This window comes from Megascapheus bottae, unplaced genomic scaffold (genome assembly GCF_031878675.1).
Source record: "Megascapheus bottae isolate mThoBot1 unplaced genomic scaffold, mThoBot2.hap1 H_1, whole genome shotgun sequence".
Lineage (NCBI taxonomy): Eukaryota > Metazoa > Chordata > Mammalia > Rodentia > Geomyidae > Megascapheus > Megascapheus bottae.
In genome coordinates this window covers 3,922,501-3,948,931 of record NW_028327858.1, presented here as the reverse complement: position 1 = coordinate 3,948,931, position 26,431 = coordinate 3,922,501, and the positions used below count along the sequence as shown (strand labels likewise).

General features: G+C 38.2%; 1 protein-coding gene across 1 annotated transcript in view; it reads left to right on the top strand.

Moving 5' to 3' along the window:
• LOC150039010 (usherin-like) overlaps positions 1–26,431 on the top strand; it is a gene marked incomplete at its 5' end in the record, with an annotated part of 572,498 nt that overhangs the window by 473,686 nt on the left and 72,381 nt on the right. The window contains 3 exons of the mRNA XM_090328110.1: positions 5,708–5,866; positions 7,419–7,581; positions 18,895–19,249. Of these exons, the coding sequence (XP_090184236.1) occupies positions 5,708–5,866; positions 7,419–7,581; positions 18,895–19,249 (677 nt within the window). The remainder of the gene's footprint in view (positions 1–5,707; positions 5,867–7,418; positions 7,582–18,894; positions 19,250–26,431) is intronic.

Here is a 26,431-nt window from a genome sequence, read left to right as displayed (position 1 = left end):
ACACCAAATAACAAAACTGCCATTTGCACTTAGGGTAAATTGGTTCACTTGAGCTTCTGAGCCTCCTCTGGCTCTGACATAAATTTATGAACTCTGGAACTAACCAAGTCTCATGGCTTCCCATCTGACTCTCACAAATATGCCCATTTCATTTTATTTTGGCATCAGAATGCCAGGAGGTTTGGTCATTGAAGACTCCCCGCAGATGGTGTGTCGGATGTACAGAGACACAGGAGACATAACAAGTCACCGTCCTGCAAATTCTGACAGTGGAGGGACCCTGATCCTGAGTGCCTGTCAATCCTGGATGTATTCACAACTTAACCAAGCATTGTCCTTTTCTTCAACTCTCCAAAGGGATACAGAAAGGACAGTTATTGCAAATTAACCACAACACAAAAAGCACATTGCCCAGTGTCGTGTTTTGGCTCACCTGGGCAGAATTCTATACCAAGATTATGTCTATATCTGATACACTGGAAATGTAGTTTTGCTCTTTGACTCCCATTCCCTAGGAATTTTGTCCTTTTCGGTGTTATCTCTACGGGTGTTTTGCTCAAGGCTAGTCCTCTATCTAGCACTTGAGCCACAGCTCCACTTCTAGCTTTTAGATGGTTAATTAGACATAAATGGGTCTCATGGACTTTCTTGCTGGAGCTGGCTTTGAACTGGAATCCTTCGATCTCAGCCTCCTGAGTAACTAGGATTACAGGCATGAGAAACCAGCACTGGCAGAATGCTGTTCTTTTCAACAGAGAAGTTTCCTTTTGTAGTATAGATGGTCTGGAAGCAGACTCCAGTCTGTACAAACTATGAAGCCAGGGTAAACTAACTTTGGATGAATTAGTGAGAAAACTACTAAACATAACTACAGAACACCATCATAGAGTTGTAACTTGATCATGTCCAAACACATACCAGAAATAAAGATAGAAAACAAAAATGTCATTAGAAAGCCATGAGCTTGAATGGATACAGCACTGATTTGTAGTTGGAACAGTAACTTTGTATGAAAGATGAGTTCAGAAGTATTTGAGGTATGTGAGGACAGGGTGATAATTGGGTTTCTTTGTGTGTGTGTGTGTGTGTGTGTGTGTGTGTGTGTGTGTGTGTGTGTTGTGCTTTATTTCATTTCATCTTGTAGGGTGTCAGTCATTTGTTTTGGCACTTTCTCTGTTACAAGAGTGAGTGCTTTAAGAGGCATGTATTTTGTAATGCAATCTTCACAACATTCCATGAAGTAGCTCTTGGTGCCTTTGCTTTGCAGAAAAAGGCTTAGAGAGGTTATTTAATGTACCCAGTGGTCACTCAGGAAACAAAGTAGCGGAAGGGCCTGAATGATTCTGCCATGTGGTTTGCCTGGTTCAATAAGATGATGACGTAATTTTCCTACATCTGTATTTGTCAAACTTTTTACCTAATCCACCCACTAGGAAACAAAAGAAGACAGAATGAACATGCAATCTCAGGAGATATGAAACCACCCTAAAGCAATTGCCATGGCTTACCATTTAAAGTCTTGCTAGTTATCTTAAAGTTCATGCAAACCTTGGGTTATATTCCAATGTATATGTAGCATCATTCCCCCCTGCAAAAAAAGTAAGGTTACACAATTTATCCCCTAGGGAAGTGGTTTTCCATTAATATAACTTGCTAAAGTGTGATGGACTGTTATAGCCCATGTGAAGCTGTACAGAAAACCAACTTTTTCCACAGGTTCAATGCTCAAGCAACTCTTCTCTTTATCCCATTTGTATGTGGATACAAATCTTTTTAAATTTTATTGTCTACTGCTTTACTAATGCTGTCAGGATAAAGATAAGGAGAAAGTTATGTTGCAAATTAAGAGAACTCCTGATTCCTTCTTTAGCCCTGCTCACTAATTGAACCTTGCTTGCAATTGCTGTTGTTGTTGGGGTTAGTTAACTGGGGTTTGACTTCAGGGTCTCACAGTTGTTTGATGTGATTATTTTGCTGGCATTCTAGTACGTGAGCCTTTCCTCCAGCTATTGGTTAGTTAGAGTTGAAGTCTAGTAAACTTTTTGGCTTGAGCTGGCCTTGAACCACAGTCCTGTATCTCAATTTCCTGAGTAGACAGGATTACAGTCATGAATCACTGGTGCCCAGTAAATACAGAATTATTTATTACCTGACACTGCCAAATGTGTCATTGGCCAAGCCATAGTGAATGTATCTTAAAGCAACAGCAAGTGAAAAAAAATTAAGTTGTCTCTGAAGAACCATATGCACAACACTTGTGAACACAAGGGTCTATCAGCATGAAACTGTTCTTCAGTCTTCCAGTTGCTACACCCTGAGGCAATATTAGGATTTTTAACTCTACAACAGTTTTACCAAAGCTCTAATATTTGCTATATATATAATTTTCTTATCTCAGATATTTTAGGAAGAAAAGCCATTCAATTTTTGTAGACAAGGAAAAAATGAGATTCTGCCAATTTTCTTGGCCCAGATAGGAAATTGAAATGTCTCCAAATTTTTTGCACATCAAAATCATATTCCAGGAGCAATTCTATGTTTGTTCATATGCCCCATTATTCTTATTCTAGGTGCACATGAAAATGTCCAGATATGTTTTTCTCAGATTAGAAAACTTGACATTCAAAACATTGAAGATCCACCTGTAATTTGCTACTTGCATTGATGATCCTGACTGATCCATTATTTGTTTCTCTGCAGATAATTGATTTTAAGAACTAATATGGCTGTCTGCATATATGTTGGCTCAAAGCTAACCTAATTATTTTCTCCTACTATCCTAATTCTAAATGCCCTTTTCAAGAGAAAACATAGCATAAAAGGGATTAGCTTTGGGCACAGGCTTGCAGTCAAGCCAGACAAGTACTGTGCAATCTGAACTAAATGGTTTGACTTCTTTGAGCCTTTGTACCTTCATCTTTAAAAAAAGGTTACTGTCTGTCAGGCGCTGTGGTGCATGCCTGTAATCCTAGCTATTCAGGAGGCTGAGAACTGAGGATCAAGGTTCAAAGCCAGTCCAGACACTATAGATAGAGTGACTCTTATCTCTAATTAATCACTAGAAAATGGAAGGTGGGGCTGTGTGGCTCAGGGGTATGGCAGTAGCCTTGAGCTGAAGAGCTCAGGGAAAACTCCCAGGCCCAGAGTTCAAGCCTCATTGCCGACAAAAAAAAATTACTGTCAAGTATTGTATTAATTCATTCATTCATTCATTTAATATGTGTTAAGTGGCTGCTTTGTACTGAAAGCTGGTACATGGAGAGAAGAATACTCCTGACTTTATGTGATTGGCATTCTTGTCTTCTTGTGTAGAAAGAAAAAAAAAAAAACATACTTTCTGCCTGGCCTACCACAGAGGTGCAGTGCCTCACTCTTCTTGTTTGTATCATGGAAATGCTATGTTAATATTCCAGTTGCTTACAAACTGGTCTCTACTGACTGTCTTTTGTATTTTCAATCCATCGTCTACTTGCAAGTAAGGTGAGCTTCCCTAAATACACATTAGTACTTATTAACACCTTCAAAGTTCCTTTGTTGCTGATTATACATGAAGCCTACATTTCTTCTTTTAAAAAATCACCAATAAAATGCAATGCTCGTTTGTGTTCGAGAGTAAAGAAAGCAGTCTACTCTATGGGCCTTATTCTGAGGCTCTGAGCTGATGCATTTGGGGATGTCATTAAGTGAATGAAGAAACCCAGAAAGAATGGATTGGACAGAGGAAAATTTACACAACTCTATTTGGGACCTTCCACTGAGATCTCTTTGAAGGGTCTCTTTGGCATAGAAATAACCAGTACACTGTTGAAAATCTGATATTTTTGAGACACATAAAGCATTTATGAGCATTTATTTATGAGACATAAAGAATTTAGACTAGTGATCATAGTTCAACCTATTAAGACAATGTAACAGATAATTTGGAAAACATGTTCTACGTGGAAAAAGAGAAGTTCTACATCTGGGTGCAAAATTCAGCATCATCTGTCCCCTTGCTAGAGGAAAGAATTGATGTCCTTGAACATCTTTGAAGGCTCTGCATTGATCTCTGCCCTACTCAGAATCCTTCACATCTTCAGGTGTACCGACTCTTCTAGCACTTCTGCCTCAGAGCCACGTCTACAAAAAGCAAATGTGTATTTCTTTCTCCCCCCATTTCTTATTTTAAATCATTTATTGTGATATAATTTGCAAAGAGCTTGCTGTCTTCAGTCATTCAAACAATGGAGTACATTTCTTCTGACAAAGACAGAAGTAAGCTAAACAAAAAATCAGCTCACTGAATTTTCTCTCATTGCCTCACATCTGAGGTAGGAACTTAGTTTCCATTCATCCAGAGCAGTGGCCCCCAGAGATTTAATCAGTCAGCCCCCCAGTAATGACAGCTGGGTGGGTGAGGTTGAATGTCAGAGTCAGTCTATCAAATCAGAAGTATTCTTGCTCTCATTGTCTATGGCAGTTATCCTGCTCTTTTCTGCTGACTTGTGGTGGACTCATTCAGAGAGTCATAGATGAGTTAGCCAGGTTAGACTTGCAGCAATTCTGCAGGACATCTATATCATTATCGTCATAGATGCTCAAGCTGTGAGCACTTGCAACAGTATCAGAGAAAAGATGGGTTTTTCTTCTGTCAAATAGGAAATAACGGAGCTGAATGGATCACATTTCATTATATGACTTTCGTCTCTCTTGGGTCATTGAGTCTAGTATTCTTTCCTCTGTGATGCTGTCTGAAGACAAACTTGTTAAGCACAAACCCATAAATGTTTTAAGCTTTCAGATCAATGAGATGATTTCATAGGAAACTCTGTGCTATTCTTCATTCGAAGTTTCTCTTGGATCCTCTAAATGTATGCATGTTCTGCATTTTCCACGTGATCAAATAAAACTCCACAGGCATGGAATTCCATGTCTAAGATTACATATAGGCTAACATGGCAAGACTTTCTTTCTCTAGAAAACTGGTAAAAATGACAGTTATTGAACCCAAATTTAATATTTATTTAAGGTCTATAAGTCTCCCTGACAGAGTGGACTCTCCTGCCTCAATAATGCTGGGGGAATTCTCTTGGTAGTCTGTGATTTGGAAACTTTTATAGGCGATTATGTTAGAGATCTATGTCAAACAGGATACATATACATGCTCCAATGAAAAATAATTGTCATTAGAAAAACCAGTGTTGTTGGTGGTTTTTTTTCAATCTTAATGTACTTTAAAAGTAAATAAACCCATGAAACACATACGATGCCACTTCTAATTGCCCTGCATTTTAAGTAAACTGTGTCTTCTTTTGATTTACCCATAAAGAAATCTTCGGAGAGATGATATATGTTATTTGTTTGTTTCTGTTTTTTTCTCACTTTAACATGTATTTTTTTGTTCCTCTCAGCAAAATTCCTGATTTGCTTCAAATATTGTTAAAATAGCTTAGTAAAAGGCCAAACACAATCTAAGTATTCATGTGGTTTTATGTGACGTTCCTAAAATAAGACTGTCATCATAGTTTTAGATGAGTAATATATATTCCTTACTTTTGGAATATACATTATACTACTTTGCAACTTCAATGATCTGTAGCTTCTAGTTGCTCTATTCAGCAGTTACGTGATTTTTAATTATAATATTTAAGTATATATTATTCTCAAAGGACAATTACTCAACATCTTGTATAGCATATGCCTTTCTCACTCTTTCTCTCTTTCAAAGGGCATCGGATTCCCCAAATTCCTGTGGAGTACAATGTCTTGCTCAATGTTGGCAGTGTGACACCTCTGACTTTCTCTGTTGGTCACTCTCAGTCAGCCCTTCTGGAAAAGTTGTCTCCATTTACACAGTATCAGATACGGATACAAGCATGTCAAAATGGTGAAAGTCTTTTAAACACTCAACCTGTGCTTGCATGAAAAATTATTTCATATTATTTTTCATTAAAAAAGAATGGATTCTCAGTTCAAATACAATGACTAGCATTTCATTTATTATCTGTAGTGGACTGTTTACCCAGAAAAATCAGAGCCTGGAATCAAGTGAAGAATTATGCATTTCTGCACATTAAATCATGAATATTTAAATATATTAAAGTGGTGGTTTTGTAAAGTCTTGTTTTATAAGGCCCTTTAAAAGAAAAACACCCAGCTCACACAAATAAGCCATTGGTAATATAAAACAAAATGGGTATTACAAAAATGTCATGGGAAATGTATTCAACTTTGATTTTATTTAAATTTTATTCAGGAGGAGGGGAAAGAAGAGGTTATTTAAAAGTTGTGCCACACTTAAATGAATTGTATATGTTTTACAGTGCTTCTCTGAACTCTGTGTCATATACTTAAATGGCTACCTTGACTTTCAGGACTCAGGAAAAATTATCATCTATCTGTGTTATCTTAAGGAGGCATTACCCATCTCCTCCTTCACACCTAGTGGATGCTGGGGTAAATGTAAACTAAGATTTGGGATAGGAGAGCAGGGAATTGTAAAAAAAATATTCATTAATTAAAGCCACTATTTAGCTCCATATTGTATAAAATATAAAGATTGATATTACCATATTATATGTGTCTGTGTGTATATGTACATGGATGGATGGCTGTGTGTAGCTATTACAGACACATGTGTATGTGTGTGTCCATAGCTATTAAATACTAAGTTTAAAGAAAGATGTAACTCAGTATCATACCAGACATTTTTCTTCATCTTAAAGAAATTGAAATGCTTGTATTACAAGTCCTAGGGCGTGACCTTGCAAAGGAAATCCAGTTTGTATGGAGTTGGTTAGGATTTAAAGCTTGCAGTGTTGCTATTCTGAACGATTAGAAACTGGGAATCATCTTCTCCCTACAATGGCTCTTTTATTGGAAGAGTTTTACTTTCCCCAAAGCAGTCTTCAACTGATCAACATAGAAATCATTTTAAATTAATAGTTTCTTCATTTAAAGGCAAAGTTAATTTCTAATCTTTATATCCCTGAAACTGTGCTATGGAGATAAAGTATCCTTCCAAACAATTGATTCCTATTTGTTTGAAGATTTAAGATTAGTTTAAAATGTTAACAAAAGTAAAATATTATTAAAAATATACAAAATGTATGGGTCATGAATACAGTAGCAGAATGCTAGCTAGAATGATTGCAATGAACTACAGAAAGTCAGCTCAGATGAGCAGATACTCTGTTGCATCTCCTTTATTAATCTGTGGTTAATTCATAGGCCATCCACACATAGCTCCCTTTACAGTTGTTCAGATATTACAGAGAATTATAGGATGGTTCTAAAATCTGAATAGAAGTATGCAAATAAAAGTTCAAGTTTACAAAACTCTCGTTCCTCTTCTACATGCATATGTAACGCTGGTTGGCCAATGTACTACTTCTCTCCATTTTTTGACAAGTTACTAGAGCTCTCTGTTATTTTCCCAGGAAGTTGTGGCGTTAGCAGTAAGATATCTGTGACAACCTTGGAAGCAGTCCCCGAGGACCTCCCTACCCCAGTTCTCAAGGTGCTGGGGCCATCTTGCATAGTGATTAAATGGGTGCCACCTACAAAGCCAAATGGAGTCATCCTCAAGTACTTTCTGTACAGGTAAGACATGACCATCAGGACTGTGTCCTCTGCCAGGACTGTAAGTAGACTGGAATACATGTCTGCTTCCACAAAGGAAGTCCCTATGTTGGGGAACACCTGCTGGTGAACACTAGAACAGATGCTAGAGACTTTTACATGTTACCCAAGGGAAAAAGTCATGCTGCGACTGTACAACCTTCCTGCTTGAGATTTCTTTGCGCCACAGCCCTCACAGCTTCTTTTGGGGGCATTCCTTCAAAGGCTCACTGGTGAAGAGAAAGGAGCATGATCTCATGAGAGGAGCAGATTCTGGGAGATAGGGGCTTAATTCTAATCTTTCTCTCACTATTATTAATTATTATTATTATTATTATTATTAAGCCATTGTTCAAAGTTCCAATAGGACATGTCGATTTAGGAGTGCACTCTATCACGATCAAGGTAAGCCCTGCCATCGCTACCTATGTAGAGGTGAGAGGGCTGTTTCTCATCCCCTACACCTTTTGTATGCACAGGGCCGTCCTCAAGCACCAGCCACTCTTCACTTTCCATTCCATTTCAATGAGTCTCCCCTTGACTCATGAAATAGTGTAACCTATAGCTTATTTTCCCCATTATGTGCAAAATTTATTAAGCAAATGAGAAGAAGGGAATCAAAGGGGAAATGAGGAAAGCAGGAAGAGAGGGACTGAGGAAAGAGTAGGATAGTGGGAGAATAACTGAGAGGAATGGTGAAGGGAAGAGATCAGAAAAGATAGAAACTGAATGGAGCAGTAAGTAGAAGGAAGAAAAAGAAGTACACAATCCCAGGGGCAAAACCCTGCCAACAGAGAGCTTGTGGGATAGCAAAAAATCAGCTACGCAGCCAGCTCATACCTGTAATTCCAGATACTCAGGAGGCTAAGAGCTGAACATCCTGGTCCAAAGCCAGCCAGGCAAGAAAGTCTATGAGACACTTATCTACAATTAACCACTAGAAAACCAGAAGTGGTGCTGTGACTCAAAGTGGTAGGTCACTAGCCTGGAGCAAAAGAGCTCAGGGACAAACAGCGAGGCCTTGAGTTCAAGCCCACAAACTCCCACCCCACACACACCAAAAGAAGAAAACCAGTTGTACCATGTTTTCAGATTGCAAACTGAAAAAGCATGTTCATCAGTCACAGGAATCCCAGATATTTTCCCTCAGTTCCCCATCCTCTGATTCCAATTTCACATCCTTTGTCTCTCCAGCAGTCTCTCTCTTTTGCTTGATCTCTAATGCCCTCAACTCCCGTGAACACTTCCTTTAAGCTTCTCAACTAACTATAGACATTGAAATCCTTTGATTCAGACCCATCTTCAGCAATGAACTAAAGGTTTATAGGGAAATATATGCATTAGGAAAAGAGAAAGTACTATTGCTTTCCTGGTTATGTAAATGACACTACCAGAAATGAGCAGAGCCAAATTACTTCTCAGCCAACATTGATTTGAAGGTGACTATTTCTAATTCAAATACACAGGAACATGTAAAAAAAAATAGTGGCTAATGTGAATATGCATTTTAGGCTAAGCACATCAGGGAAAGCTCTAAAGTGCCCACCCTTTTGAAATAGTTTCCTTTCGTCTACTTAATGCTAATTGTAGGAGAAAAGCACATCCAATTCTTATTCTGAATAAAGGGAAATAAAGTATCTGTTAGCAACTAGGACTTGGCTTCACTCTGTTGGTTTTGTAAATAAAGCTCATGATTATAGTGAGTATTCCAGGATAGCAGGGGAGAAAAAAAAAACAGGAAATACAATGCAGAAAGCTCGCCTCCATGAAAAATACTGTAAATTGAATTTGACAGCACTTGATGGCATTTGATTATTCTAGTCACAGGCAAACAATGATATAAAGAGTAATATGAAACAGAATGTGTTACTGCCTAGCAGACTCAAAAGCAATAAACCTTCCTGCAATGTGACACAATCACTTCACAATCATAATTGTAGCCTGTTTGATACCTTTGAGTACAGCAGAAGGGCACTGACTGACATAGATACATTTTGTTTTTTATTTAAAGTGAAATGAAAATGGCTCACTGGGGCTCCAGATACAATCGTTCTGTTCACCTACATAGGCATGAATCACTTGGTAGTTATTTCCACTGAAGTTTAAATGTGCTTAGACAACAACAATATCAAATTTTTCTTAGATAGCAGCAAAAAAAAACCCTCAGAAATTTGTAAGGACAGAAATAGAATGTAGACGCAGAGTTCTTTTTCACTGGGAAACTCCAGAAGGCTCCTGATAGACTTAGAGCCACACGTCTGCAGTATTTTTAAGACGATGGTGGCAGGTCATTTCTGCTTCATCGTTAGCCCCTTCTTTCTCTATCATAACCAGAGGAAATAACATTTCACTAAAGCCAGTGACATAGTTTGGCCTATGCAGATCATTTCATTAAAATTGTGGGAAACAAACTTGCCAATCTCACTTTGAAAGCTGTCACTCTTCTTACTGACATACCCCCTCCCTCTTATCCTCAAGAATTCTGTTGTTTTAATAATACCTCCATAAAGCTTGTTATGACTGAGCCCGACTTCCTCTTTATGACTTCAAGCACAACACAAAATGGGCTAGTCAGGACAAATTATCAATATGATTGTTCTGGTTTAGTTTAACCTGTTAACTAACTGCTTTGTTGGCAATATGTGAATCACAAATGAATGATTTTTCATTCTCCATTTTGATTAAAAAATAGGGACAGAGGGGCCGGGAGTTTGGCCTAGTGGTAGAGTGCTTGCCTAGCATGAACGAAGATCCGGGTTCGGTTCCTTGGTACCAAATACATAGAAAAATGCCACAAATGGTGCTGAGGCTCAAGTGGTAGAGCTCTAGCCTTGAGAAAGTCCAAGGACAGTGCTCAGGCCCTGAGCTCAAGCCCATGACTGGCAAAAAAAAATAGGGACAGATTTTAAATTAGCATTTGGAAATCTGTTTCTTGACAGGGAATAGAGAAAGCAAAAATAGACTTGAAAGAAAAAAAAATAGACTTGAGCATTTACTTCCACATTACTGTCAGTTGGGTTCAGATGAATCTTTGGAATTCCACTATCCAACATCTATTAATATTGAAGTTTTCTACTTATATTTTCACCTCCATAGAAGAAATTATGTTGACTATGCTGATGTGTTTGTTGTTAATTTGTGTATGCTCTTTATTTGTTAAGGAAAACTCTCCTTTTGTAGTTACATTTAAAATAACACATGAATAATTTCCTCCTACATGTTTTAAATCATTGGTCATATCTTTAATAGTATACATACAGATAACAAAGTTGATTAGACTTCTAACCCCTTTAGTTTACACACAAACACACACACACACACACACACACACACACCATCATCCTACAATTTGCTAGTATATACTACAACATTCACTATTAAGCTTCTTAGGCTTACAAAATGTCTATTTTATTTTATTTATTTTTTATAATTTTTTATTTTAATGTATATTGGGATTACAGTTATATTTGCCAGATAGAAGGTGCATTAATTCTCACACATTGATATCCCTTCTTATGTTTTGGTTCCCATTTCCTTCCCCCCACCTCCTCCCCTCATTTTTCCCTCCTATTTCAAATAAACAAGTGTACATCTGTATAATATACCAGGTAACAGAGTGGGATACTGTAACAAAATGAGATTAACCAAAGGGCAACACAAGAGAAGACCGAAAAACATGGTACATTAAGAATAACAGTCACTCATAATTAAGCTCTTGTTTCCATGTCCTGGAGGTCCATTAATTAGGCCTCACCTTATATGGCCTTATGTATCTAGGGTTTGAGCTATTGTAATCCTCTGCTAGGAGAGTTCTAGATGTGTGTTAATTATTACAGATGAGGGAAACCATTGAGCCTATGTTCCTTTGGGTCTGGCTTACTTCACTTAATATGATTTTTTCCAAGTCTTTCCATTTCCTTACAAATGAGGTGATGTCATTCTTTCTGATGGCAGCATAGAATTCCATTGTGTATAAATAGGAAGTGGCTCTGTGGCTCAGGTGGTAGATCATTAGCCTTGAGCTGAAGAGCTCAAGGACAGTGCCAAGGCCACACAACCAACAAAAAAAAAAAGAGAGAGCTGATCCTGCCAACATTTTTATGTCTTGTTTCTAAATAAGTTAATTTTGATTTCAGGAATGAGATAAGAATCACGGGTTTTCATTTGAAAAAAAAACCTAATTTGACAATACTATTTTATTAATTACTAATTTGTAATGCCACTCATGCAAAACTCCTATACAACATTTGTTCTCTTTAAGAAAGTTTGTTTCATTTATGGTAAGCAATAACCAGTAGATCCTGTTGATGAAGATATTACAATTGAGTAAAATTAACGGAATAAGCAAAATTTGCAGCATAATATGCGTAAGGTTGAAACTTATCATTTGCTCAGCAAATTTTAGATAGGCTTAATGGGAGATCTTGGGAGACTTTAAATGACCAAGAGTTAGAAACGTAAGGTTTTAATTCAGAGGCAATGCAAAAGTAAACAAAGACAATGAAATGAGTCTGGAATTTGTAATCGAAGGAGGTGATTTTGGTCACTAACCAGAGATCTTAGATATCACATGATTCTTTGATTTCTATTATTTATGTTGGGTTACATGAAATAGAATATAATTAGAATTAAATGAAATAGAATAAAATAAATAAGAAGAAAACCTAAATGTTTTGTGCATAGCCTTGCTTTAGGAAAACATACCTGGCAAATGTAAATCTATAGTTAAGGACAAAAAAGAGGTTTTTGGTATTGAATAAAGCAGATTATTTTGAAATGAGATTCCCCAGCTTAGACTGGAATATATAAATATACCAGGCATGAAGGTCACTATTTTGGCCTCTTATTCCTCTTCCTATGTGTCTCCCTTTTTATCTTTCTTTTACTCATTTTGTTGAGAAATAAATATTTACCAAAATTCAAAAAAAGGAGATTGCATATCTGTATGCCTAACATGAGGCTGGTTTTTTAATAAATAGAATTTTTATCATTGATATGTACAGGGGAAATGTTTAGATTATTAGAAACCAGAGTAATAATAATAACAGTATTTATCTTTTAATGATAGATTATTTAAGATTCTTTTAAATAATTCTATTGTTCATGAACAACTTCAAATTTATTTTCATAATCAAAAAAGTATGTAATATAGTAAAGACAAAATCAAATCTAGGTGAAAAAATATATAATTCCTCTTCTTTTTGTTGTTATTTTCACATTTTCCTCTGTGGTCATCATCGCTTTCTGTATCACCAGTTACCTTAACAGAAAGAACTTAATATAGAACTTTATAACTAGTTATAGTTATATAACTAGTCTTAATAACAATTTTATAACTAGTTACTATTTATTTAATTGGTACCTAGTTATAAATTTGTTAACTAGAAAAAAAGGATAAAAAGAGGATTCTAAGATAGCATGTAGAGAAAGAGCCACCATCCTTAGGCTGAGCAAGCAAAGTGGTGAGAATTACTAAACCATATCAATTCAGAAGGCAGTGTCTTAAGTACCACTGAAGTTGATGTCTGGAAAGTTAGCAAGAAGATATATTGGTCTCAGGTGTAGAAAACATTGCATCATGGGAACATCTACCACTATCAAAAAAAGAATTGCTACTTCCTTGAGGGAAACTCATTGTTGGATAAATGCTAATCAAACTCTAAGAGAGCCAGCTTCTTCCCTTTGACTTCTTGATCACTCTTGGGTGCCCCCTATTGGCAAAGTCCAATAAGTTGGAAAAGCACTCTCATAAAAACCTCAATTTAGAAGGATTAGGCTGACAGCAGGTACATGTTTCCAGTTAGATTGCCAAGTTTCCTAGAAACTTGATGCCTTTTTATCTTCCGGTTCCACACACACCTTGCTTCAAACTGTACTCCTGATGTAATACCATTGTTCTATGCTTCACTAGGTTCTGAGAGTGTACAGATGTATAAACTAGACTCCTTGCCTTTAAGGAATTTGTAGGACAGTATGACAGGAAGAAAAAGGGAAACATCCTCTAGTGTAGTGAGACAAGCAAATCAACCAATGAGGAGTCAGCACACAGAAGGATATGATAAGTTGTAGTTGAGAACAAAGCAAAAGGAAGACTTTCTGGAGAGAGATATTTGGTAGCAAAGTTTTAAAAGATGAGTTGGAGGAATAGCCTATACAAAAGACAATAGGAAAGAGGATCAGGTCAGCTTTCCTAAAAAAGAATGAATAGATACCAAACCCAAGGAAGCATGAAGTATCGGGAAATATAAACCAATCTTAAATGCGTAGTTGCTTCTGACTGGAATCTAAATTGAGAATAGAATTGTAGGAGGTGAGTCAGCATAGTAATTTATCATCCCATTGCATGGAAATCACTAAATGTTTTAAGAGAGGATTTGCTCTCTAAATTATTGGGAGATGGTGGATATCTCCTGCCATGCCACTCTTCCATTGGTGGGAGAAAGCTTAGTAAGTTTAGTCTTTACAGAGGACTTGGTAAGTTGCATTGTGTTTCCATTTCCTCTATCAGCAACCTGCTTCAGGATTTGCATCTGTTCTCTTGGGGACTCCTAGAGTGACCTCCTTTTTCAGAGACACATCTCCCTGAACACGACTTTGAACATCATCACTGACAATAACTTCTATTCTGCTACTCGCTACATTTTACCATGGGATCTGGAGAAACACTGGTCTATTTGATTTCTTGTAAGAATTCTAGAAAGCTTGTTAGATGTATTGAGCTTATTCACTCCCCTTTACAAAATAAAGTAGTCAACAAAGAAATGGGTACCAAGACATGTGAAAGGGTATCAATGTATGTGAATTAATGCACCTTCTATCTGGCAAATATCATGTAACCCTTTTACTAATTACAATAAAAAAATAAAATAAATTCAGTAAGCCAGGCCATATGAGAAAAAAAAAGAAAAAATCATATTAAGTGAAGTAAGCCAGACTCAAAGGAACTTAGGCTCAATGGTTTCCCTCATTTGTCATAATCAGTAGAAACCTTGGGCTCTACTAGCAGAGATCTGCAATAGAGCAAAATCTTGATACATAAGGCCATATAATGTGAAGCTAATTGAAAGGACCTCCAGGATATTGAAACAAAAGCCATATAATGAATGATTGTTGTCCTTAATGTACTATGTTGTCTCTCATCTCCTTTGCTGTCCCTTGGTTATCTCATATTGGTATAGTATCTCACTTTGTTATCTGATATATTGAATTTATTTGTATTTGGATATTTGAAATTTGATAGGGAAGGGGGAAAACCAATACGGGTGGGGGGTGTTGGGGGGGGAGGGAAATGGGTACCAAGACATGTGAAAGGGTATCAATGTATGTGAATTAATGCACCTTCTATCTGGCAAATATCATGTAACCCTTTTACTAATTACAATAAAAAATGCAAAAAAAAGGCAGCCCACTTTGAGACATGAGGATGAGTACAATTTAAAATATATAGTAACTGCTTTTTCACATTTGCTTGTATTTTTCTTTCTTATGCAATTGTAAGTTACTTCCGGTTGGGAAAAAAAATGTACTGTTGTGTCTTTCATATGAGTTTAAGCAAAGAACCATTTGTCTATTCAGACAGAACTGAAAATGTGATTTTTGCAAGCACAAACTATTCAGGAAAAAACTCTTGCAGTTAAATGAATAGTTGAAACCCACATCTTAAAAAGATCAGGACTGTCTTCTCAACCACTTCTCTCCAACCTTCCCTTTGACATAGACTGAGCCTCCTTGCTGACACCATACATACATTGCTCACCGTTAATACAGGCGGCACTCAGTAGTGATACTTCACCATGTTGCATTCTCTCATTATCTTGATAAGTAAACTCAAGGCTAATGTCATATTTCTGCCCTTAAACAGTATAGATTTTTTAAAGATTCATATTTCCAATTTTTAAAGAGCATCAGCTCTATTTAAAAAAAACATGAATACATATAGACTAGAGAAGGCAAGAGCATTTGGCAAAAAAAAGTCTATCATTATAGAAAGATGAAAGAAAGACAAAGCAGAAAATATCGCTTCTTCCATGAGCCTCATAGGTTTGTTCGCGAATGCAGTCTGTAAACTCGCTCCTTAGCTAGGAGCCGTGGGGTTCTCATTAGAGTGGATCTCTCCCAATGATACACCTGGTTCCTGATACCCTCTGCAAGTACCAAGGCCAAACTCTGCAATCTACATGGAGTGAAGAATCTGGCCCAGGCGTGGTAGCAGGCAGTAATGAGCTGGGCTGCTGAACTCTAATTGCAGGTCACTGAGAGCTACCCACGAAGCTTCTGCAGCCTCCAGCAGGAAGTTTATCATTGCTCCTATTAGGTCATAGTGATTTATCAACCTGAGAATCATCAGACTCGCAAAGCCAACAGATTTTTTTTATAACATATCCTGCCTTTTTTGTGGAAGTTGCTATCATTTACTGTCTCTTAATCACCCTGTAACTTTTCATGGCGCTGGATAATCTGACATGGCAGTATGTATGTTTTCTAGCAGTGTATACTAATTAAATACTCTTAACATCCTGGAAAATATTGATTTATTCATCTTGTTCTCCTCAACTAGACAGGGAGCTGAAGGAGGAGGGTCTGTCATCCTTAGAGATCTCTACCCTCCCCCCCAAAAAGGATGGAAGAAATGATAGAGTTGAGAAAAGGATGTAGCATCATGAAATCATATGCCTTTCAGCCACATTATTTACACACACACACACACACACACACACACACACACACACACACACCACAAATCTTACAGAACATGTGGTCGGCTCTGTTGCTGGGAATACAGAGACTGACCAAGCGTCATTCCTCAAGAATACCCTCTGTTAAATCTGCATCCTGATTTTATGCCTGGAAGACCAAAGAGATGCCAGACATTTAGGACCATCTTTTTGCCTGACAATTCCATCTCTCTTATTTATGTGTTTAATGTTTTAAGTATTCAGTGTCTAAAGAACATTCATAGGTCCTAATATTTTTATTTTTATTATATTTCAGTAGGTGTACAAAGGAGTTGTCATTTATCAAAGAAGTTTATGAGTATAATATATCTTGATCAATATCACCACTCTCAACATTGTCATCCATCTTTACCTTCCCCCCCTTCCCTCACTCTGCTTGTTTCTGTGGGATATACATTACATTCTCTCCCGTTACTCTTCCTTTGGTCATTCCTTTCCCCTCGACCCCACTACATCCCTCTGGTTTTTGCTTTGCTGAGGCTTACCTTTATTTAAAGGACATATTACTTCATTATTTATTTTTTTATTGTCAGGATAATGTATAGACGGGTTACAGTTACAATCGTCAGGTAGTAGATGCATTACTTCTCACACATTGATAACCCTCTTACGTTTTTGTCCACATTTCCCTTCCCTCACCCCCTCCCAATCATCTTGTTTCCCCCCGTTCCTTTCTTGCTTTCCCCCTTCCCTTTCCTATTTCAAATAAACAAATAAAGGTACATACAATGCACCAGGTAACAAAGTCAGATACAGTAACAATATGAGATTAACCAAAGGGCAAAAAAAGAGAAGAGAAATAACATAGTCCATTAAGAACAACAATCATACAAGATAAAGCTCTTGTTTCCGTATCCTAAAGTTCCTTTCATTTAGTCTCATCCTATATAACCTTATGTACATTGGTTTTGAGCTATTGCAATCTGCTGAGGTTTAACTCACTAAGGAATTACCCTATTTGAATTACCATGCACTTTAGTAGGTTTTGGAGGAGACATCTAAAAGAAATGTGCTCCATGCCTTTGAAATATTTCTAAAGCAAATTCCTGTTGTATAATTTTCATTAATTTGCCTACAGTTCTGTCCGTTCCTCTCAGCTCAGAGCAAATTCAGGTAAAGTGAATTCTTTTCCGCTTCCCCATCCTGAGATCAAAGCTGGGCTATTAGTACTTTATAAAGATTTGTTGATGTCCACCATAACTAATATACAGCCACTAATAGCAGCCTTTCTATTTTAGTTCCGTCTAGTTGAGAAGAACAGGGGAATAAATCAATAGTTTCCAGGCTGCCAGGAGTTTATAATCTAATGAAAGAAAAAAATCAAATGGGGAGAAAATAGGTGACATTTAGGAAGTGAGCGTTAGACACTGAAACCATCGTGGAAACAAATACTGAAGAGCAGTGCGCTCAAGCTAGGACTGAAGAACAAGTTTAGTAGTTAACTTTCCTTCCGATTTGCTAGGCTGGGATTTTCACACGTGGATTTCAGGGCGTCCACAGCAGCACAGAGGGTCAGCAGCAGTGTTCAAACGCTTTGGAGTCTTTCTCTGCTGTCATTGTATTTGCTACTATCCTGTTAGCCAAAGGCTGTCATATGCCTGAGCTCAACGTGAGTTTTGGAGCATTCTAGAAAAATAAAAATAAAAATAAAAAGCATGGATACAGAAAAGACTAAAACAAATCGAAACTCTTCTGCAATCTACCCACCACAGAAGAGTAAGGATCCCTAATACCATCAAACTCGAATCATTGTATATTGTGTACAGGTGTGCCAAATATACCTATATGTGCATGTGTGCCCACACATACATGTACACATGTAGACTATACTTAGAAATGTGTCAAGGATGCTTCATCTATGCCAAGATTTAACATATTTTAACTAATACATTTGACTCTTTGTATTGCATGTGTACTTTCTCTATTTTATTTTTCTCTGACCTTGAACACATTTCACGAGGGAGTTACATTTTATCATATCTGTCTACGTGTCCAGTGCCTCTTAACAAAGTCGGTCTTCCATCATTGTCCTCCATGTTGCCTGTCCCCTCCTCTGGGACTCATTTCACATTTCACCCTTGCCTTACCACATGTATACACTGAGTGTTCTGACTGCATGTGACTCAGTCCCTTTTTCATTCAACCAACCCTTCTCCCACTTGTCCCCCTGACTCTTCCCAGTCTCATTCATTTGGCTCAACTGTCTGTTTAGTGTGTGTGTACTTTATAAAAGAAAGAAGCCTTTCATGACAATTGCTATTCTGCTGATTTTAACTTTTCTATGTGCATGGGTTCTGTGACATATGTATACTTTATAATGAACCAAATCTGCACACGCACACATATGTACACAAATGCTGGCTGCCCTATTAAGGAAATCCTCTTGAGTCAGAATTCTAGTGCATTATTCCAGCTAGTCATTCTTCACCCTGAACTCTGGGAAGGAACAGTTGAAAAGTTGAGTTGATGTCAAATTCTTCCAATGATCACTTTCTCACTCTCCACAAACCTTGTTTGAAGTGTTCAGCCATCACTGAAGGTTTGTTTGGTTTCCTTCCAGACGTCCTGCTGGCATGGAAGAGGAATCTCTTTTATTTGTCTGGTTAGAAGGAGTCCTGGAATTCATGGATGATTCAGAGACATTAAGGCCTTTTACACTCTATGAGTATCGGCTCAGAGCCCAAAACTCCAAAGGTTCTGTGGACAGCTTGTGGTCATCTGCACAGACTCTGGAAGCCCCTCCTCAAATCCTCCTAGCCCCCAGGGCTCGAGTTACCAGTGCACATTCTGTTCTGCTGAACTGGATGAAGCCTCAGGCACCCAATGGCATCATCTCCCAGTACCGTGTTGTCTACCAGGAGAGACCAGATGATCCAGTGTTCAACAGCTCCACTGTGCATGCATTCACAGTGATGGTAAGGACGTAGAAAAAAATAACCACTACTCAAATTATCTGGTTAACAGGTGGAAATTCACTTTCTTATCTAACTTGTCATTTTTCTTTAGGTCTTAAGCAATATAATTTTTTCTATATGTATAAAGAAGCAATCTAGGCCATATACTAGTAGCTTACCACTATAAGCCTCTCTACTCCGGAGGCTGAGATCTGAGGATCATGATGAAGTCCCCAGATTCTTATAATTAGCCATTAGAAAACTGAAAGTGGGGCTGTGGCTCAAAGTGGTAAAGCCTTGAGCAGAAAAGAGCTCAGGAACAGTGCCTAGGCTTTGAGTTCAAGCCCATGAGCAACAACAACAACAAAATTAAAAGGAAGCAATGAAGTCACAGGGATAAGGTGCTGACTTGAGTATGAGAAATAGTACTGGGAATAGTTTACCCACCACGATAGATTTGTACTAGTACAAGAAGATGAGTCTCTCTTCGTGTAATTTCAATTTCCCATATGCACTAAAGAGGAATTGCCTGTGATCCTATTTCATAGGAATGAAATACATGGATGGCTCAACACCACTGAGTCTTTGTCTCAGAGAACATTCTTTTTAGAATGTTTTATCCAGATGAGAATTGCATATAAGAAATAAAGTAAGAGAAATAGCATATTATTGTCTGAAGTGTCCATTACCCTGGGATTTGATCCAAAATTCTGCCACCTACAAGTTATAAGCCACAATATGAGAATAAAACCCTATACCATATGTGTTAGGCAATAAATACTCTTGGAGTTTAATAGGAAGCTCTGTGTTGAATTGCCTTCATAGCAAGATGAAATGTTGTAGCCTTAAGAGATAAGCATGTATTTCAAATTGCATTAAAATGTTCCTCACAAATAAGAAGAAAATGACTGGATGACATAAATTGTTATTTTATTTTTTAAAAAGTCTTTTTATGCTTCAAGTCTAAAAGCCCAATTTACATGAAAGTTACAGCTTACTGTTTATCAATATCTGAACAATACTGAGCAAATGTATTTTAATGAAACACCACAAGGATATTGTGTATATGGTGTGTGTGTGTGTGTGTGTGTGTGTGTGTGTGTGTGTGTGTGTGTGTGTGTGTGTGTGTTTCTCCTGAGGCTTGAAATCAGCTCAGGTCCAGTGCTCCACCATTCACTTGAACCACAGCCCCATTTCTGGCTTACACACATTCTTGCCCAGGATGGCTGTGAACCATGATCCTCAGATCGTAGCCTCCTGAATAGGTAGGATTACAGGTGTGAGCCACCAGTGCCCAGCTCACAAGGATCCTTGTAAGTGCATAATTTAAAGGACAATCTTTTGCTAGCCTCCTTCTATCTGATTTTGTCATCTGATCAAAAAATAAGCATGTGTGAGTAAAGGGAAAATATTCTAGGCCTCCAGTTTTGTTTTAAACACTAACTTTGTTTTTCTATTTCACAATGTTTTCCTATGGCAGGATCTTCACATCATATCCTCCAAATCCTTTATTTTAAGCATTAGAAGCAACGTGTTACGTGTGAAAGATCTTTTATCTGATTTGTATGGTCCAAGGGGCAACCGTTCACTTTCTCTATATTCTGAATTTAAATACACTTTGATTGAAAGTGCTAAACTTCTGGTCTTCTAAAATACCAAGCCTAATTGTGTATTCATTCCACATGGTCCCACGGGCACTTCCTTTTGGGGTACCCTGGAGGTTCTTCTTTCATACTCAGGCTTGTTTTAAACCCCTTGATTCAAAATACCTGATGAGTCTTTGAACTCTATCTTTATGTCTCTGCAAGGCACTATTTTATAACCCCAAAATGTCCCTGAAAGTTAGGCAAGCCTATGGCCCCAAAGTAGAACTTCACAGGGCCCTTTGCACATGGGCTTTCCCTGATATAGTTCCACATCGACAGCCCAGTCTTGCTGCACTCTTCCATTTTTATACAATTTCTTATAGTGTTGAAGACTTTAACTGTGGTAAGAGAAATGTCATCTTGTTGCCTATTTATATATTTGTATTAAGTAGTTGTACAAAGAGTTTCAGTTCCAGAAGTCAGGTTGTTAGTACAATACATCATGATCCATGTCAGCCCTTTCATGTCATCCTTCCACATCTTTCTCCAGCCCGTCCTCAAGTTAGGTAGCTCAGTTTTTATATAATGATAGTTGAATATAATGACCATAGCTGTGTACCCTAAATGCTCTATTTTTTTTTAATGATACATGCATCTGGATTTGGAATTCCCCAAATCCAGATGTTTCACCAGAGAAATTTTCATTGAATTCATCAAAAACTTTCCATCTGAATTTTGCAAGCAATAAATAACATCTTCCCCAAAGCAACCAAGCCATTGTTCAGATAGTGTTCACGGGACTTACTGTCCCAGCTATCAGACCACTAAGACTCTCTATAGACGGGTACCTTTGAGTAACCTCCTACAAAAAAGAAACCACTGCCTCTGAGTTTCATTCCTCATTCCTGTATTAAGATTATTTTTCAACCCTTTTGTAAAAATGTATCTAAAAGGAGGAAGTTCTGCCATTTATCCAATATTCTCCACTACTTGCCAGTAGACAGACATGTTCCTTTAATCCCTTCTGTTATACAAGTCCATCCCTTTTCTGCCAAAAACATCATGACCTCACTATACTAGAATAATGGACTGCTTGTGCCGAGAACAAAGTATTGATGATTCAATGAGAATTTTTCAGCTTTCAATTCATTGAGAATTCTGTTCAATACACTGATACCTCACTATATAGTTAAGGTCTGCTATGAGAGCTTATTAGAGAATAGAGGATCTACTGTACAGAACGATGGGGTGTCAAGTCTGAGCACAAGTTGCACTACTTGGCATTTGGGGTATCTGAGCTCCTTGTTTAGGAGTTTCTTTCGCCCAAAATCTACTTAACTGTATCACTGATTTCTCCCTCCAAGCTAAACTTCTTCAAAGTTTCCTTTCAGCGGCTGCCCTGGGGAACTTTGTCAACTTTCTAATCATCCACCGCTCTGCCTACCACTCGGCAGAAGTTGCTGTCAATGGGGCTCAGACTCTGTTACACAGTCGCAGAATTACAGTTCAGTCTCCAGGCTGGTGAGAGGTGTCTTTGTGGTCCCTCCTTTCATCTCTGTTCACTGGGTTCTTGTTTCTACACCAAGGACCACCAGTAAATTGCCTGCGGTATGGAGTCATCACTGCAATGTCCCAATGTCCCTCCAGAGTTGTTTCTGGACAGGTGGATGTTGCTGGGGGAGCCACATAAAACAGGTGCAGTGGAGACATGAATCCTGCTGGTGGTGGCAGTGGATGGAGAACTGGCAGTGGGGGCCTCCACAGGGGTGAGAAGCGTATGTGTTGGCAGGAGCAGTGGCGGCAGCAGCAGAGGCAGCGGGAGAGGAGAGATGGGAAGAGTATGGCTTTTAATGCATCACTAACTTCTTTCCAACCTCATGAAAAAGTCATCTTCCTTTGGTTCCAAGTAGGTCCTAGTTCTAAAGAGAAAGAGAGAGACAGAGACAGAGATGAGACTGAGACAGAGACAAAGAGGAGAGAGAGAGATATAAATATTCAGATCATATCCTTTGCTACTGAAAACAGGCTTTAGTTAATTCTTAAATTCCCTTCCCAATTAGCTCTGTGATGAATGGTGCTGTGTCAGGAGAGAAACTGTATTTAGCCTCGCTTGGCATGCAAGACTTCCATAGTGGTATTTACAGGGAATGTTCCTGGTGAGGCTGGCGATATTGCTGCCACCATTTGGGTTTGTTTGCTTGTTCTCATTGGCATCTGCCATTGCTCTGGCAGAAATAACTTGGGACTTAAAAGCAAAGGTAGTTTACCTGTTAGTCTCTGCTTTAAGCAGATCCCCTACTTGCCCCCCAGGATTATTAAATCTCAAAACCAAAGCCAAATGGTTGCCCAGAGCCATGATAGATGGATAGGTGGTACTTCATTCTGGGTGTAGAATCAAGCAGGCAGTTCTGAAGAATAGCACATTATATAGATCACTAAAAGTTGACTTCTAATCCAGGAAGAAAACCCAGAAAGACAAACTTTAGTCCCTAGAGTTGCCAATTTCCCTTCCTACTGTCAGGGAATAAGTATTCAAAATTTCTCCTCGTGATTGTGTCAGGTCCTCTTCACGCCTAAATAGATAACAGTAAAATTATGACACTTCATAACTGCAGTATCATGGAGAGCTTGTGAGTAAATTGATGAATTCCCTTTTAATCCCATTTTCATTTTGCCTTAGTATAATGTAAAATATTCTTGCTCTTTATATGTGATCTTAAATAGATTGTAGCTTTTAAAACATGATGGTTCTTCAGTTTTCTTCTCCAGACCTACTTCCTAGATACCATAAATATTCTGGAAATCCCAGACCTCTAGGACTGCTTCTGAGGCTATCTTTCTAGTATAAAGTAAAAAGTTAGAGATCCTCAGAACAACAGAGTCTGGAATAACATAGCAAAAGTAGATAGTCCCAGTGTCTAAAAGCAGCAATCCTACTTGGTCATAAGTACAAAATCTGGTTTTGTACACTTCAAATGTACTGTAACATAAAAAAATTCTGAGCTTGTAAATTTAAATATTTTCTCATACAACACTGGCAATTAACAGATAATTGCCCAACTACTAGATTTTTATTTTTATTCTATTCCTTTTCTATGTTTCCCAGAACAAAAAAGTACTCTTTTTTCTTCCTAAAGTTCAATATTGTCCATCTTTCCCACCACCAACCATAGCCTCTCACACTTGATACTCTAGCTGTCTATTCTTCTCAAACGATGAGCCTTTGCAGTCAACCAGCCCTGTTTTCTGCCACAGCATCCTAGGATGCTGTCCGTCCTTAAATCTAGGATTGTGTCATCAGAACATAGGCTCATTCTTCCCTCCACCTCCCCTCTCTCTCTCTCTCTCTCTCTCTCTCTCTCTCTCTCTCTCTCTCTCTCTCTCTCTCTCTCTCTCTCTCTCTCTCTCTCTCCTCTCTCTCTCTCTCCCTCCTTCCTTCCTGCTCTCCCTCCCTCCCTCTCTTCCTCTCTCCCTCTTCTTTTCCTTCTCTCTCAATCACAGAAACTTGGCATCTCTCTACTTCACCAATGCCAAATAACAACCAGAGCATGAGATGTCTGATTGGGAGATTTTGAGACCTTTGAGTCAAATATGTTGCTATTTTCTAGCCTTATAACTGAGTTTGGAAAATTCCATGTTGAGATGCCCTAAAAATCCCAAGGAACCTCATCAAAAATAAGTATGAAAACAAAATGAACTTAGTCCCCCTAACAGTCCCATTCAGTAAATTCAAATATATATACCACTTAGAGACAGCCAGCCAGAAGTGACAGTGAAGGGCAGAAGTTAATTGAACTCCACTCTACTCCTGTCACAAATGGGAAGTGACCAGTACCAGAGACAAGATGGCTGCCCTGAAGTACCCTATTACAGCCAAGAGAGCATTTCCCTCGCTCTGCAAGGGCTTATGGGTGAAGGGGAAATCATACACAGATGACCAATTTTTTTATGGTTCACAGGCGATCAAAGTGAAATTCAGCAGCTGTTCAGGACAAGTGACCACTGTAACGGCTGTAATATAACCTACTAAATAGAGAGGGAATTGCATTAGAGCAAGAGGTTAGCTGTGATTATCGGCAGGTGAGTGCTTTATTGAAGTTGAAAGACCATTAACATTGATAGAGTAATTATTTCAACTTGAAAGTAATTACCTTGATGGGTGATAACTTCTCTAGTGTTCCCAGATTTGATTGGGCCAAACAATTGTGAACTCCTGAAGCCTAGAAAAAATATTACAACAATACCATGATTTCTAAATTACTGAAACCACTGTTGGAATATTCTAATTATGTGAAAAGATTTCGCCTTATACAAGCTACTGACCTCTCATGTAGAGAGAGACATTTGCTTTTTAATCCAAATGCAATGACCCACACCCACCACCTGTGAATACATATGTGATAGGTTTGCAAATGAATCTATTTCTCTCGATACACTTTTGCTCATGAAACGTCTTGTTATCGCTTTACCTGAACATTGCTAAGCAGGGTTTGCTGCCATCATCACTCTTCCTCTCTTTGAACTGGGAAGATTTCTGATAGGAAATCTTTCCTGTCTTTACCTCTGAGGGCTTAAGTGTGTATAAACTATTTTGTACGTGATATTGCACCAAACAAAAATGCCACATACTTGCACTGGGTGCAATGGAATCCTGGAAGCTGAAATTGAGAGGATTGTGGTTTGAGGTCATCTGGGCAAACAGTTCATGAAATGTCTTCTCAACCAATAAAGACTGGGTATGGTACCATGTTCCTATCATCCCGATGGTTCAGGAAGCATAAATAGCTGATCTCATAGATGGTTCAAGCCTGTCTGGACAAAAATCAGGTCCTATTTTAAAAAGTAACTGAAGCAAAAATCGCTGGACGCATGGCTTGTGTGGCAGAGCATCTGCTTGATAAGTGCAAGGCCCTGAGTGAAGAAGAGGAAGAAGGAGGAGGATGCAGTAGAGAAGAAGAGGAGGAGGAGGAGGAGGAGGAGGAGGAGGAGGAGGAGGAGGAGGAGGAGGAGGAGGAGGAGGAAGAAGAGAAGACAGAGACAACCGCAGCAGCTAGGTAACATACATTATAGATTCCAAATTTCAAGAATTTACAGTTATGAAAAACAGCCATTTGAATAGCTTTTTTGCCTGATATTATTCAACTCTATTGCAGACACTTCATTTTGGGAATGTCTTATGTTTATCTACACTGAACATCAACAAACAAAATGAAAGTTGAAAACTAGAGCCATAACTTCCTTGATATCTCCTGAATATATGCAAAAATGCACATTCTTTTTCCCAATTAAAGGCCCAGTTACCTCAGGATCCAATTTTGTGTTCAAGACCAAGAAACACCGGGGCTGACCCATTAACTAGCCACTCACTAGATTTCGTTTGAGAGGCTACTTGTACCTAGAAAGTATAACAGCTACAAAGAAGAAATTGTCTCTTCCCTTGAGTACTCCTAGTATGGTTGGAGAATAAGAGATACATCTGAATATAATAATCAATTCGTTCATGGAGAAGCATTCACGGATAGCATTCTAAATACCTAAAAGAACCAACAAGGACCGTAACTCGTACACCTGATTCCAAACCCTGCACTCATTTTACAGGACCACAAACCACTGACAG